Raw genomic sequence first — 12,281 nt, 5'->3', positions numbered from 1 at the left:
CCTACTAGCTGCGTTATTTTAATTTGTTATACACTATACACTGGGGGGGGACATTTATTAAGACTGGCCAGCAGGGGATACGGCTGGCGTATGCCAAGTAGAAGGGCCGAATCTGACCCCTTTTACCCGATGTAAGTCGTAACTTTCATAAATGACCCCCTAGTTCTTTAATACAATGTTCTTTACTTAGCCTGTGCAAGACTGGTACCTCCATACAGTTTTGGTCTTTGGCAGATTTGTAGTGTTCAATAAAAAGAAGCGTACAATAGGGCTGGGCGATATAAACGATATGCCAAAATATCGTCATCAATTTGGTTGACGATATAGATTTTTGGCATATCGTCATATCGCGATATACCACGGAGCGGTAGTGAATAAGCTTCTCACTTACCGCTCCGTGGTACCGCGCTGCAGGGCCTTCCGTTCACGCATCGTCAGCGCGCTAGCGCGCTGATGCGTGTGACGTCAGGTTTCCCAGTGCATGCTGGGAAGAAGACGCGGCCCGTCTCGCCTCGCTGACTCCATCAGCCAGCCCTGCAGGAAAGGTAAGTAGCAGAGGGGTCGGGGGCGGCAGATGGCTTGGCATGGGGCTGATGATGGCCCTGGCTGGCTGGCACATGAAATGGCTGGAAAACTGAGAGGGGAGGTGACTGGCACTGTGTGTGGGGGGGCTGCTGACTGGCAACGGGGGGCTGCTGACTGGCAACGGGGGGCTGCTGACTGGCAATGGGGGGCTGATGACTGGCAACGGGTGGGCTGATGGCACAGGGGAAGGCTGATGACTGGCAAGGGGGGCTGATGACTGGCAAGGGGGGCTGATGGCACAGGGGAGGGCTGATCACTGGCACAGGGTGGGCTGATGGCACAGGGGAAGGCTGATGACTGGCAAGGGGGGTGATAACTGGCACAAAGGGGGCTGAAGGCATAGGGGAGGGCTGATCACTGGCACAGGGGAAGGCTGATGACTGGCAAGGGGGGGGGTGAGTATACACACAAAAAATTTTTTTATATATCGTGATATATCGTTATATCGTGCATGCATCAAATTATATCGTGATATAAATTTTAGGCCATATCGCCCAGCCCTAGCGTACAAACCCTCTTGTGTTCAGTTATCAGCAGAGAGTGGACACATCCCATTTTATGCGAGAAGATGGTCCTTCACATTGAACCTCTAGAACTGAAAGCCATTGTTACGCTAGCAGCATGTCTAGTGAGTGAAATGAATCCATTGCTCACAATGTCTAACCTGGCCCTTGGCCTTAGTTGGCTTAGTCCCAGGTCAGGAGCTCAGTATGTGTACGGTCTTTATGCTCTGAGATGAAGAACAGAGCAGGTTGGTAGAGAATATAAGAGGCTGTTGAGCAGAATGTCATTTTGAGAACCTTTACTGTAATATATAATAAGAGGGTAGAGGAAGGCTCCTGATAATATATCGGAAGCTTATAAAGATTGTATTCCACAGTGATGTCCCTGTACAGAGAACCTGTATTTCTTTATATAACTTACTACATAAAGATGGTACTTTTCAGCCCAGTGTGAAACTTTACATATTCTAATGTACTCGGTCATACTGAGAGCTGACAGACATAGCCTTAGTGACACTCAGCATTAGTGTTACAGTATACTTTTCTCTTTATAGTATTTCCCTAGTAAAAAAATAAAATAAAAAGTTACTAGGAAAGTTTTTGACTTTCTATAAAGAATCTCTTTATGGAAAAAGCTCTCACTTGGGTTGTACTGTATGTGAAATCTGCCTGTGTATAGAATGATACATGTCTGCTCTTATACACAGAACTGAAGGCTGGTGGCTTGAGCCTACACAAACTCATAGAATAAATGTTACTGTGCTGTATTATTGATGTGCTATTTCATTTCTTGAATATATGTTACTATGGATTTTCGAAACAAGGGATTGACACTCCCTACAAAGAGATATAAAGAAATAAACATAGAAATTTCTATTTAGATTAAGGCCACATTCAGACGCTGTATAACAGCAGCCGTTCTGTGACATGACCGTGTCACAGAATGGCCACTGTTTGTGAAGTTCACCCTGGCTGGTACTGCAGTACCGGCTGGATGAACAGCATATTTTTTTAATTGGAATACAGGAACATTATGGTGTGCCCCCAGTCCAATTAACCATAGCAGACTATGTAAAGTGCAGCTGGAGCCATACTTTACGTTGTCTGTGCAGTCAAGTTTGTGCAGCCGCTATTTTTTGTGTGGCCGCATGGAATCCTGGCCAGAGTGTATACAGTGTGTATATACTCCGTCCGGGATTCCATAGTTTAATGAAACTGTAGGTTGTGTGAATGTGGCCTAAAAAAAGAAAATAATGATAAGCACGTAAAGGGCAGTTTGGACATCAAGGGATCCACATCCATTCTCTTGCCTACAGGCCCTGTAGTGTGATAAGATTTACTTACTCAGCTATTTTATGTAGAACAGCTCTAATGGTAAGAGTGCGAAGGCAGATTTCTACACTTACTATCTATTTATCTTTACATCATTTGTGGATATACCTGGCATGAATTTATGCTCAGTTCTTACCTCCAGTAGCTTAAAACACAACATGTACAGTATAATGTTCATATGACAGTGACTCATTGATGAGGTGAGTGAACGGCAGGGTGCGTAAATAGAGAAAATACAAAAGGCTACCAAGGTCATTGTGAATAGTAGTAAACTAAGAGACGGATAATATGACATAGTAAATAGTTAAAGGTGCTGGCGCAGTAACAGCATTTATCACAACAAGATAGGTGATTAATATGTGATCACTGGGATTCCCATTTGCCAAGAGAAGAGCAGTCCTCGAGTATGGTAACCTTTGTGAAGGGAGTGGTAGTGAGTTTGTCTCACCACCGTTCATTACACTGACAGCAATAGTCAAGTACAATCTCCATGAGTCCCATAGCAGTGCATAGGGGGGTAGCCATGAAAGTGTATAACTGCTCTATTTACAAGGTGCACTAAGGGACTGAATTTTTGGTTAATCGGGTCCCTGCAATTGGACCCCCAGGGATCACACACTCTTGAATTTATCCTGTGCCTGGTCACTGTTCTAGTCATTGTCTATAGTCCAATAGTCCAGTGTGCTCTCCATGAGTCCTATAGCAGTCACAGTGGTCACAGAAGTGCGTTATGGTAACATTCATGTGAGGCCTTCAGAAACTGACGTTCTCTTGATTGATGAGGGTCCTTTTGGCTGAAATCACACGCTCATGGATTTACTAACCTGTAGATCCCGCACACAGCAGTTACCTCCACCAAATGTTTTTGTTGTTGCAAATATGGTTTGTATAATTTATAGGTACAGTTTTAGAGCAATTCTCCCTGCAAATGTGTTTCATTAATATTTCTGTGACTCTTTACATACACAGCCGTTTTTTTTTTTATGCCCTAGGATCTGGATAGGGTCAAAGGGGTATACACATTGGACACATTTATGGCATAAACACCTCTGGGACCCACACCTATCTTCATATTTAATGCTCACCAACCCAGTCCAGCCAATTCACAGCTGCCAGAGGTGGTCAGGAAGCTGAAAACAGCCAAAGATGCAATTTGCTTAGCACCAATTGACTTTAATGGGAGTTGAGCAGATATTGTAGCACGCAAATTACATTGTTTACAGAACTCCAGGGGTGCACGCAAGTGTTTCCTATGGGTATACCCCGTTAGTTTCAGGACTGAGATTTGGCCATTTGAAAATACAAATCGTCTTTTGAGCTGGGTTCACACTACGTATATTTCAGTCAGTATTGTGGTCCTCATATTGCAACCAAAACCAGGAGTGGATTAAAAACACAGAAAGGATCTGTTCACACAATGTTGAAATTGAGTGGATGGCCGCCATATAACAGTAAATAACGGCCATTATTTCAATATAACAGCCGTTGTTTTAAAATAACAGCAAATATTTGCTATTAAATGGCGGCCATCCACTCAATTTCAACATTGTGTGAACAGAGCCTTTCTGTGTTTTTAATCCACTCCTGGTTTTGGTTGCAATATGAGGACCACAATACTGACTGAAATATACGTAGTGTGAACCCAGCCTTAGGGTACAAACCCACTTGACGTATTTGCTGTGTGAATCAGTCTTAAAAATATGCAGGCAAAACGCAGGTTGGCTTTATACAATTGTTCTGCGTTAAAATACGCAATTGCGTATTTTTGAAGCGTGAAGCTACATGCGTTTTTCGCACAGGTGGTTAACAACTGATGCTTTGCTAACAACAAGCTTCACGCTTCAAAAATACGCAATTGCGTATTTTAATGCAGAACAATCGTATAAAGCCAACCTGCGTTTTGCCTGCTTATTTTTAAGATAGGATTCACGCAGCAAATACGTCAAGTGGGTTTGTACCCTAACAACCGTTATTGTTAACTTGTGTGCTTTGGGTTAGTATCTTGTTGCATCACGCTACGCCTCCCAGTTTGTGAACATGGACCGCTGCCATTATGCTCTCCTGTAAAATGTTTTTATGAATATAACTTTTCATATGTTGCTACCCATGGTGAGACTAACAATTCATTCCATACTTGTTTTCTGTTTAGTCTCTTTCCCCCAATTCTGAGCTGCTGCTTTCTGCTGAACACACAAAACTGTGTGTGAACCTTTCTCTCTATTATTCCCCTCCTCCCCCCTACCTTCTGAGATGGCTGATGTTAACAAGTTCCTGGCAGGCTGTATCTGCAACTTTGTAGCTTCTTTTGTAATGCTGGTGGTGGTGTTGGGGGGGGGGGCGAGGTTAATCTGAGGTTAAATTGCTGATGAACTTACTGCCAACCCTCCTGACATTATAAAGTTGCAGATAGGTACTTTACATTAGCCTTTTTGGAAGGGTGTGGGAAGAAGAGGGAGACAGAGAGAAAAACTCTTACACACAGTTTATTGTTTTCAGCAGAAAGCAGCAGCTCAGAACTGGGGGAAGGAGACTTCCCGCTTAAATGAATTGTTAGTCTTACCATGGGTGACAACATATGAAAAGTTATGTTTGTGTGGAATACCCCTTTAAATTTATTGTTCCCTCAATGATTGCAAGATATCTAGGCCCTGAGGTAGCAAAGCAGCCTCAAACCATTGTGGTCACTCCACCATGCTATAATTGTGAATTAAATAACAATCAGACCACATTTTATTTGTAATCAATGACTAAATGAAGGTAGGGGTATATGCACATGTCGGAAAACTCAGTGCGGAATCCCCGCCCGACACATCAATGGAGCCGGCGTAGAGGGAAGCGGGAGCAAGCGGGGATGAGTGGCAGATTCCGCACAGAGTTTTCTGACAATTACTCTGTGTGCATATACCCTTATTCCATAGGGTTCACTTACTTTGTATTGCTATTCTATGTCTCTTGAGTGAAATTAATCCATGCTCAGAAGACAGTTGCTCACAATGTCCTATCTGGCTCTTGTCCCAGATCAGGAGCTCAGTATGTGTACGGTCTTTATGCTCTGAGTTGAAGAACAGAGCAGGTTGGTAGAGAATATAAGAGGCTGTTGAAAAGCAGAATGTCATTTTGAGAACCTTTACTGTAATATAATAACAGAGTAGAGAAAGGCTCCTGATAATATATCTGAAGCTTATAAAGATTGTGAGCCACAATGATGTCCCTGTACAGAGAACCTGTATTTCTTTATATAACCTTCTAAATAAAGACGGTACATTATTACAGTAGTACTAAAGCCTTCCAAACTATTCCTTTCATTGTAGTTACTAAGGCTGTGCTCACACTGGGTTTTTGCAGTCGATTTAACGTATCCATTTTTAAATAGTTACTTTTAACGTACACAAAAATGTGGTCAACCTAAAAAAAGAAAAAAAAAACATCCGTTTTGATCCCCCCCCCCCTTTTTTCTTTATAATGGAAGTCAACTGAAAAATGGATTTAAACATATTTGAAACTATTTTTCCACCCCCCACCCCCTTTAAAAAAAAAAAAAAAAAAAAGTACATTAAATATACTGCACAAACGCAGTGTGAACCCAGCCTAAGAAAGTTTTTAAGTTTTCTGTCAAGCATTTGGATTTATTCAGCAGCTGCTTAGTTATATCTTCCCAGAAATGCTGGAAAAGCAACAAATAAACCAACAGGACATTATACAGCCCCCATGCTGGTTGAGTGTGAAATCTGACACATCTCTTTCTCCCATGCACAGAGATGGATGCTGGTGGCTTCTTCTTCACTAATCTGTAAAATGGAGGGGGATAGTGTTTGTCTCACACAGGGCCCTATTTTTCAGCTCATACTATCATAGTGACTCGGACTAAATTCCACAAGGGTCGAAATTGTTTCATACCGTTCTGTCACAAATACACAGCAAAGAAAGCAGTTACACTCGTGGTGGTGGTGGAAAGTAGTGAAATCAATCACAAATCCACAACACAATGGGCCTCAGTTACTAACAATGCATTAATTTTAAGCCAATATGCTGTAGGTTGTGTCTGTTTTTTTCTGCGTCAAATTCATTAATGGGATGCATGTCCGTAGTAAGGGTATTTACCCACTATGGAATTCTCGCAGATAACATCCCGCGGATTCCACCGTTTGTCCCTGCATGCTCACGCTTGACTCTCCATCTGTCCCATAGACTCCATTCTATGCTCAGATGGATTTCACCATCCACCCCAAAGAATTGACGTGTCAATTTATGCTTGCCAAGTTCTCAGTATTATTCCTTCAGTAAGTTCAGGCACAATATGTATACTTTAACGTGACAATGATTCATTAATCATGTGATGGATGGAAATGATTTCCCTCACAATCAGATGAGGAAACTTCAATGTACAAGTAGAGTACATACCTATGGCTTGAAAGGCCACGATGAACATTACTAACATAAAGGGCATCACATTTAGGCCATGTTCACACAGGTCACAGAGCGGCCGCTGTTACTGAAGATCATCCCGGCCGCTACTGCAGTCTGGATGATCTTCACTCCTGCTGAATTCAGATGTGCGCCCGCATCCGAATTCACCGCTGCACACAATAGAGCACTATGTGAACTGACAGTGTCAATGAATAGCGGCCGCAGAAAACTGACATGTCATTTTTTTGCATGCCCACTAGCGATCCCGGCTGGAGTGTATATTATATGTATACACTCTGGACGGGATTCTCTCTACCTGCAGCACTATGTAAGTAAAGCATTAATCCCGGCCGTGTTGCAAATCAGCAACAACGGCCATGATTAATAGTTTACTTACGTTGTGTGTTTGTTGCCTACATAAACAGCATACCCTATAATCAACTGCCCACTTGATTACTTAACCCAAAAATGAGCAGAGACTGACATCACTCAATAACAAGATATTGTCGAACAAAGATTAAATTATATTTTAAAATATAATGGTAATTCGGTTCCTGAACACCTCTGTGTTTGAACAACATTTTACCCTGAAGTGCTGCCGATGGCGATATCTCCGTCCCGGGACTTGGTCCAGGAGTGGGACTTGCAGCAAAGGGTAAGTATCCGGGGGTCCACCGGGGGGGTCGGATGGGCTCTGTGCTGCAATGCCGGGTGACAGGTTCCCTTTAAACACTGCTTGGTATCCAAACAAACTTGACTGTGGGCTGAACTATTGTATTGTAACTATTGTAAAACACTGTATACAAAAGCAGGGACTCCCATCACAATCCCTGCTCCTGAGGTGACCAGTGTCTGGACAGTCCGTACTGCCACTGAGCAGAAGGCAAAAACTGAGAACATAGTATAAGCATGAATACAACTGAACATTACAAACATCCTGGCTTTTGACAGGTGTCAAGTTGTCAGTGATCAATGACTTAATAAAATCCCTTACTCCGTACAGTATTCTAGATGTATAAAATGTGTGCTCAAATAATCTGTATACTCATCCAATAATGCCATTGTAAGAGGTTATTCACTTGCTTGCAGGTGGTTTAACACAGTGAAGAATATTTGCTTAAAGCGAAAAGTGAAATATGTATAAAACACACTACAATGTTTCTTGTAAGAAACACATTAATTTCCTGGTGCAAAAAATGTTAAATATAAAAGAGGCCTAAATGTAAACCTAGAATGTAAGCAAGCACTCAAGGTTTTTTTTTTGTAGTGTATCAGAAACTTGTATTAGAGTATAATGTAGCAGTTCTTGTATATGCCTTGTGTATGCCTCTGGAATGCATAGGTCATCTGCCATCTTGATTCCTACTTCACCACTGATATGATTTCTAAATCCAGCCTGCATTTCCCATAATGCACGTAGCGAAGGAGAGGAGGGGGAGGTCACTGCACTTGCTCTCCTATGAGTTATATCTGAGTGCAGTAATAGATTAGTGACATAGATCTTTTGTTTCCAGAAGCACACATAGATGGCATTGTAGATGTATTAGAAATCCAGCTTCAACCTGTCTCCTTTTCTCCCTTTCCGCTTTTACGCACAGGAGAGCAGTGTCAGGCTGCATCGCACAGGACTGTATGGACTTGAACACTCTATAGACTTGCATACTACCCCATGTGTCTTAGGCTATGTTCAGACACTGTATGAGACCAGTCGTTCTGTGACCCGGGCGGGTCACGGAATGGCCGGCCTCAGAAAAGATCATCACCGGCCGGATGATCTTTTGCGCCGCTGAGTTCTGATGCGGGCGCATCAGTGCGCGCCCGCATCAGAACTACCCACTGCACATTATGGAGCATGCGGCCTGAGCCGCTCGCTCCACTGTGTGCACTGACAGGGTTTTCTGCGGCTGCTATTCAGTGAATAGCCGTAGAAAACTGACATGTCATTTTCTCGCTGCGCCGCTAGGGATCCTGTCCGGAGTGTATACCATGTGTATACACTCGAGCTGGGATTCCATACACAGCAACGTAATGTATATTTTTGTATTAATCACGGCTGTTGTTGCAATCTGCAACAACGGCTCTGCTTTTACAAAAATATACGTTGTGTGAATATGACCTTAGGGTGTATAAAAGATCAGCAGCATGGAAGGGGCATAGAAATGAAAAGAAAAGGTGGAGCTGGGTGGGGGGTCGAGGGGTTTGAACTGATAGGAGGGATGTAGTTCACAGCTTGGTCAGTAACACTGTACAGACAAACTTATAATACTCTGGTGGGCTGAGTGGTGAGATGACACAGTTGCAGTAATGAAATGCATTGAGAGATGGGCTGGGAAGTGTGCATTATATGTGCCTATTTAAAAGGGTTTTGTGGACTGGATGTGTTACTTTTATTGGACCCTGCAATAAAAGTGCTGAAAGTTTGCTAGTGGCTTTCATTTAAGGTCGGTGTCTGCATTATAGAATTTGTACCATATAAACTAGTGTTGAGCTTGTGCTTAAAGCTACTTAAGTGTTGGTTGTTTAAGAAATGTCATTGCCCAGACAATCCTTCATTACAGGACAGCAGGGATCATTGTGACCCAGTTCATGAGTATAGGCAATCATCCAAGTACAGTCACTGTCGTCACCCTACATGTCAGTTCTTTGTGTATGCTGTGGCCGTACCAGAGAATAAAGCTCAACACAACTGTCACTCACCTTCCTAGACTGCATGTAGATTGTTATTCACTGAAAACAGTAACATCCAGATTTATCAAACTCTGCAAAATCGAAACTGGTGTAAACTGCACACAGCAACCAATTACAGCTTAGCTTTCCTATTACCAGAGCTAAAAGCTGAGCTGTGACTTTTTTCTCTGGCCAGTTTACACCTGTTTTATCACTTTGATTAATTTGGGCCTAAATGTTCTAATTTTTAACACTGCGTTTTTTTTTTTAATCCTGTAGTAGTAGCAGCAAACACTTATATCAGCAAATTTGGTATCACTTATAGCACAATAAATGAGGAAGGTATCCTCGGTTTCTTATACAGTGGTACCTCCATTCTCGAACACCTCTGTGCTTGAACAACTAAGTTCTCAAACTACAATTCCCCCATAGTTTTGTTTGGTACTGTATCCGAACAAAGCTGGGGAAGATACATGTTGGCTCAACTATTGTTCAGCTGACAGTTATCAGAGTTGTTTGGGTACGCTGTTTAGAGCAGGGAATCCCTTCATTATGAAGTAATTCCCCTCTCCTCTAAACCGGGTTTCCTGGCCAGAAGCAGAAAACTTGTGCTCCGGAGCCCGTCTGTACTGCTGCTGCTGAGCCGCCTCTGTTTGTCAGCCAGGCAGGGGTTAAGCTGTGATGTTGTGGATAGAATGACCTCTTACCCCCCTAGCAGGAGCAGAACACCATGATGATGGGTGTTGGGCTCCTCTTTGGAAAGGATTTACTTACTCCTCCTGGGTCCTATCTGTGTATACTTGTGTACAGCAGCCTCTAGTGATGGTCACATGATCATCACTAGAGGCTGCTGTGCACATAAATACACTGACAGGAGCCAGGCAGAGTAAGTGAATCCTTGCTGAAGAGGAGCCCAACAATCATCATTTTGGTGTTCTGCGCCTCCTTGGAGGTTAAGGGTATGTGCACACTAAGGAATTCTCATGGATAACATGCCGCAGGTTCCATCGTCCGCCCGACCCCCATTATTATTATTTGTCATACTCAATAAACATATTAAATAATGAATAAAAAAATTAGTATGCAGTGCATGTCATGTACAGTATTCTAGAATTTAGTAGGTGTTAACCATATTGAAGAAGTAACTCAGTATTTTTTTCTTTTGTGTAGTCATTTGGTCTAGACTTTACTTTCAATCATTACTTGGTATAATTTGTGGCTGCCTCTTATTCCCTCCTGTATTAGGGATTTGTATACCATGAGTGTAGCTGGCAGCAGAACTTTACTGAATAACCATTTACAAAGCGTAAATATATAATGTAGGGTCACATAGTTCATTACTAGATAATTGATAGCTATGCATTTTGGTGGAAGACTTGTTGCTGCTTGGTTATGTATAAAAAATGAATGCAGCTTAACCAATGCAGTAGTATTAGCAGTCAGCACTCAGAACAAAGCTGCAGAGGTGCCCAAGTTAGTATCTGGATTTTAAAAGCATTGGAAGGCAGAAACATGTAAACGGGGGCACATTTATAGGACAAGAGTCAGAACATAGGAAGTGCCCTGTTTTCCATAAAAAAAAGTAATGAATGGGAATTGCAGACTTGCTTTATATCTACTGTTGATGTGAAAGTTTTCATCTCAGGTACACTTTAATGTCTTTTCATAAGTAGGAAATGAGAATGAGAAAGTTCAGCTTTCCAGGACTTATGCGCTGTATATACATCATCACGTGGTACTATAAGTAGCTTGTTTCTAATGTTTGCTTTGCTTTTTGGCAGGCTTTAAATCGGGGTATCGCTGCCGTTAAAGAAGATGCCATTGAGATGCTTGCCAGCTATGGGCTGGCATATTCCCTAATGAAGTTCTTTACTGGTCCTATGAGTGACTTCAAGAATGTGGGGCTTGTGTTTGTCAACAGTAAGAGGGACCGAACAAAGGCTGTACTATGTATGGTTGTAGCTGGCATCGTGGCTGCCATATTTCACACACTCATAGGTATGTCCTTAACATTTTTTTCTTGGCTTTATTTACAGAAAATCTACATAAAGTTGTAGTTTGTACCTAAAAAAACAGCTAATATCATGTGATTCCTGTCTTAAAGTTTTAAAGGAGAACAGACACATTGAAAATGCAGTGCAATCTGTAGCCATCATGTTATAAGGTGAGCAGATTAATATATAGTTCTATGGGAAAAGTTCGAGAAATAATGTGTCATTTATTCCAGTAAATCGCTGTTCATGCTTGGCTATGTAATCATGTGGGCGGTCCTAACCAAGTAAAAACCAATCACTGAGAAGGACCTCCCACTTGACTACTCAGCCCAGAATAAGCAGAGATTTCCATGAATAAAGTTATCCTAAAACTATTCCCACAAAACTATATATCAATCAGCTCAGCCCCTCTAGGTCTATAACATGGTAGCCTGGATTTTATTTTTACTGTGACAGGTTCCCTTTAAAGTGGCTATCCCACAACATCACATCGGTAGAACAGGTCATGCTTACACCATCCTCCCCTATAATGATATGTCAAGTCAGGTATTACCTGACATGATTTTAGGAAGAGATGATTTCTGGCATAACTTTAACATATAGGAAAATGAAGAATGATGTATAAAGTGGATTTGATGGCTCTATGTTGCCCCAGAACCATTTTACTGTGTAGATTATTGTTTCTAAGCCCAGCATTGTCTTGTGACACCAATGTACCCCAGGATATGATCCTATACTGTATTATTAAAAGCAAATGGTAAGAACAAGGGCCTCTTAGAGACCTGATCTACCC

General features: G+C 42.1%; 1 protein-coding gene across 1 annotated transcript in view; it reads left to right on the top strand.

Moving 5' to 3' along the window:
* ANKH (ANKH inorganic pyrophosphate transport regulator) overlaps positions 1-12,281 on the top strand; it is a 99,286-nt gene that overhangs the window by 31,666 nt on the left and 55,339 nt on the right. Inside the window, exon 2 of the mRNA XM_069958141.1 lies at positions 11,276-11,492. Within this exon, the coding sequence (XP_069814242.1) occupies positions 11,276-11,492 (217 nt within the window). The remainder of the gene's footprint in view (positions 1-11,275; positions 11,493-12,281) is intronic.

The sequence above is a fragment of the Dendropsophus ebraccatus genome, chromosome 2 (assembly GCF_027789765.1).
Source record: "Dendropsophus ebraccatus isolate aDenEbr1 chromosome 2, aDenEbr1.pat, whole genome shotgun sequence".
NCBI classification, from domain to species: domain Eukaryota; kingdom Metazoa; phylum Chordata; class Amphibia; order Anura; family Hylidae; genus Dendropsophus; species Dendropsophus ebraccatus.
This window is presented reverse-complemented; position numbering and strand designations above follow the sequence as displayed.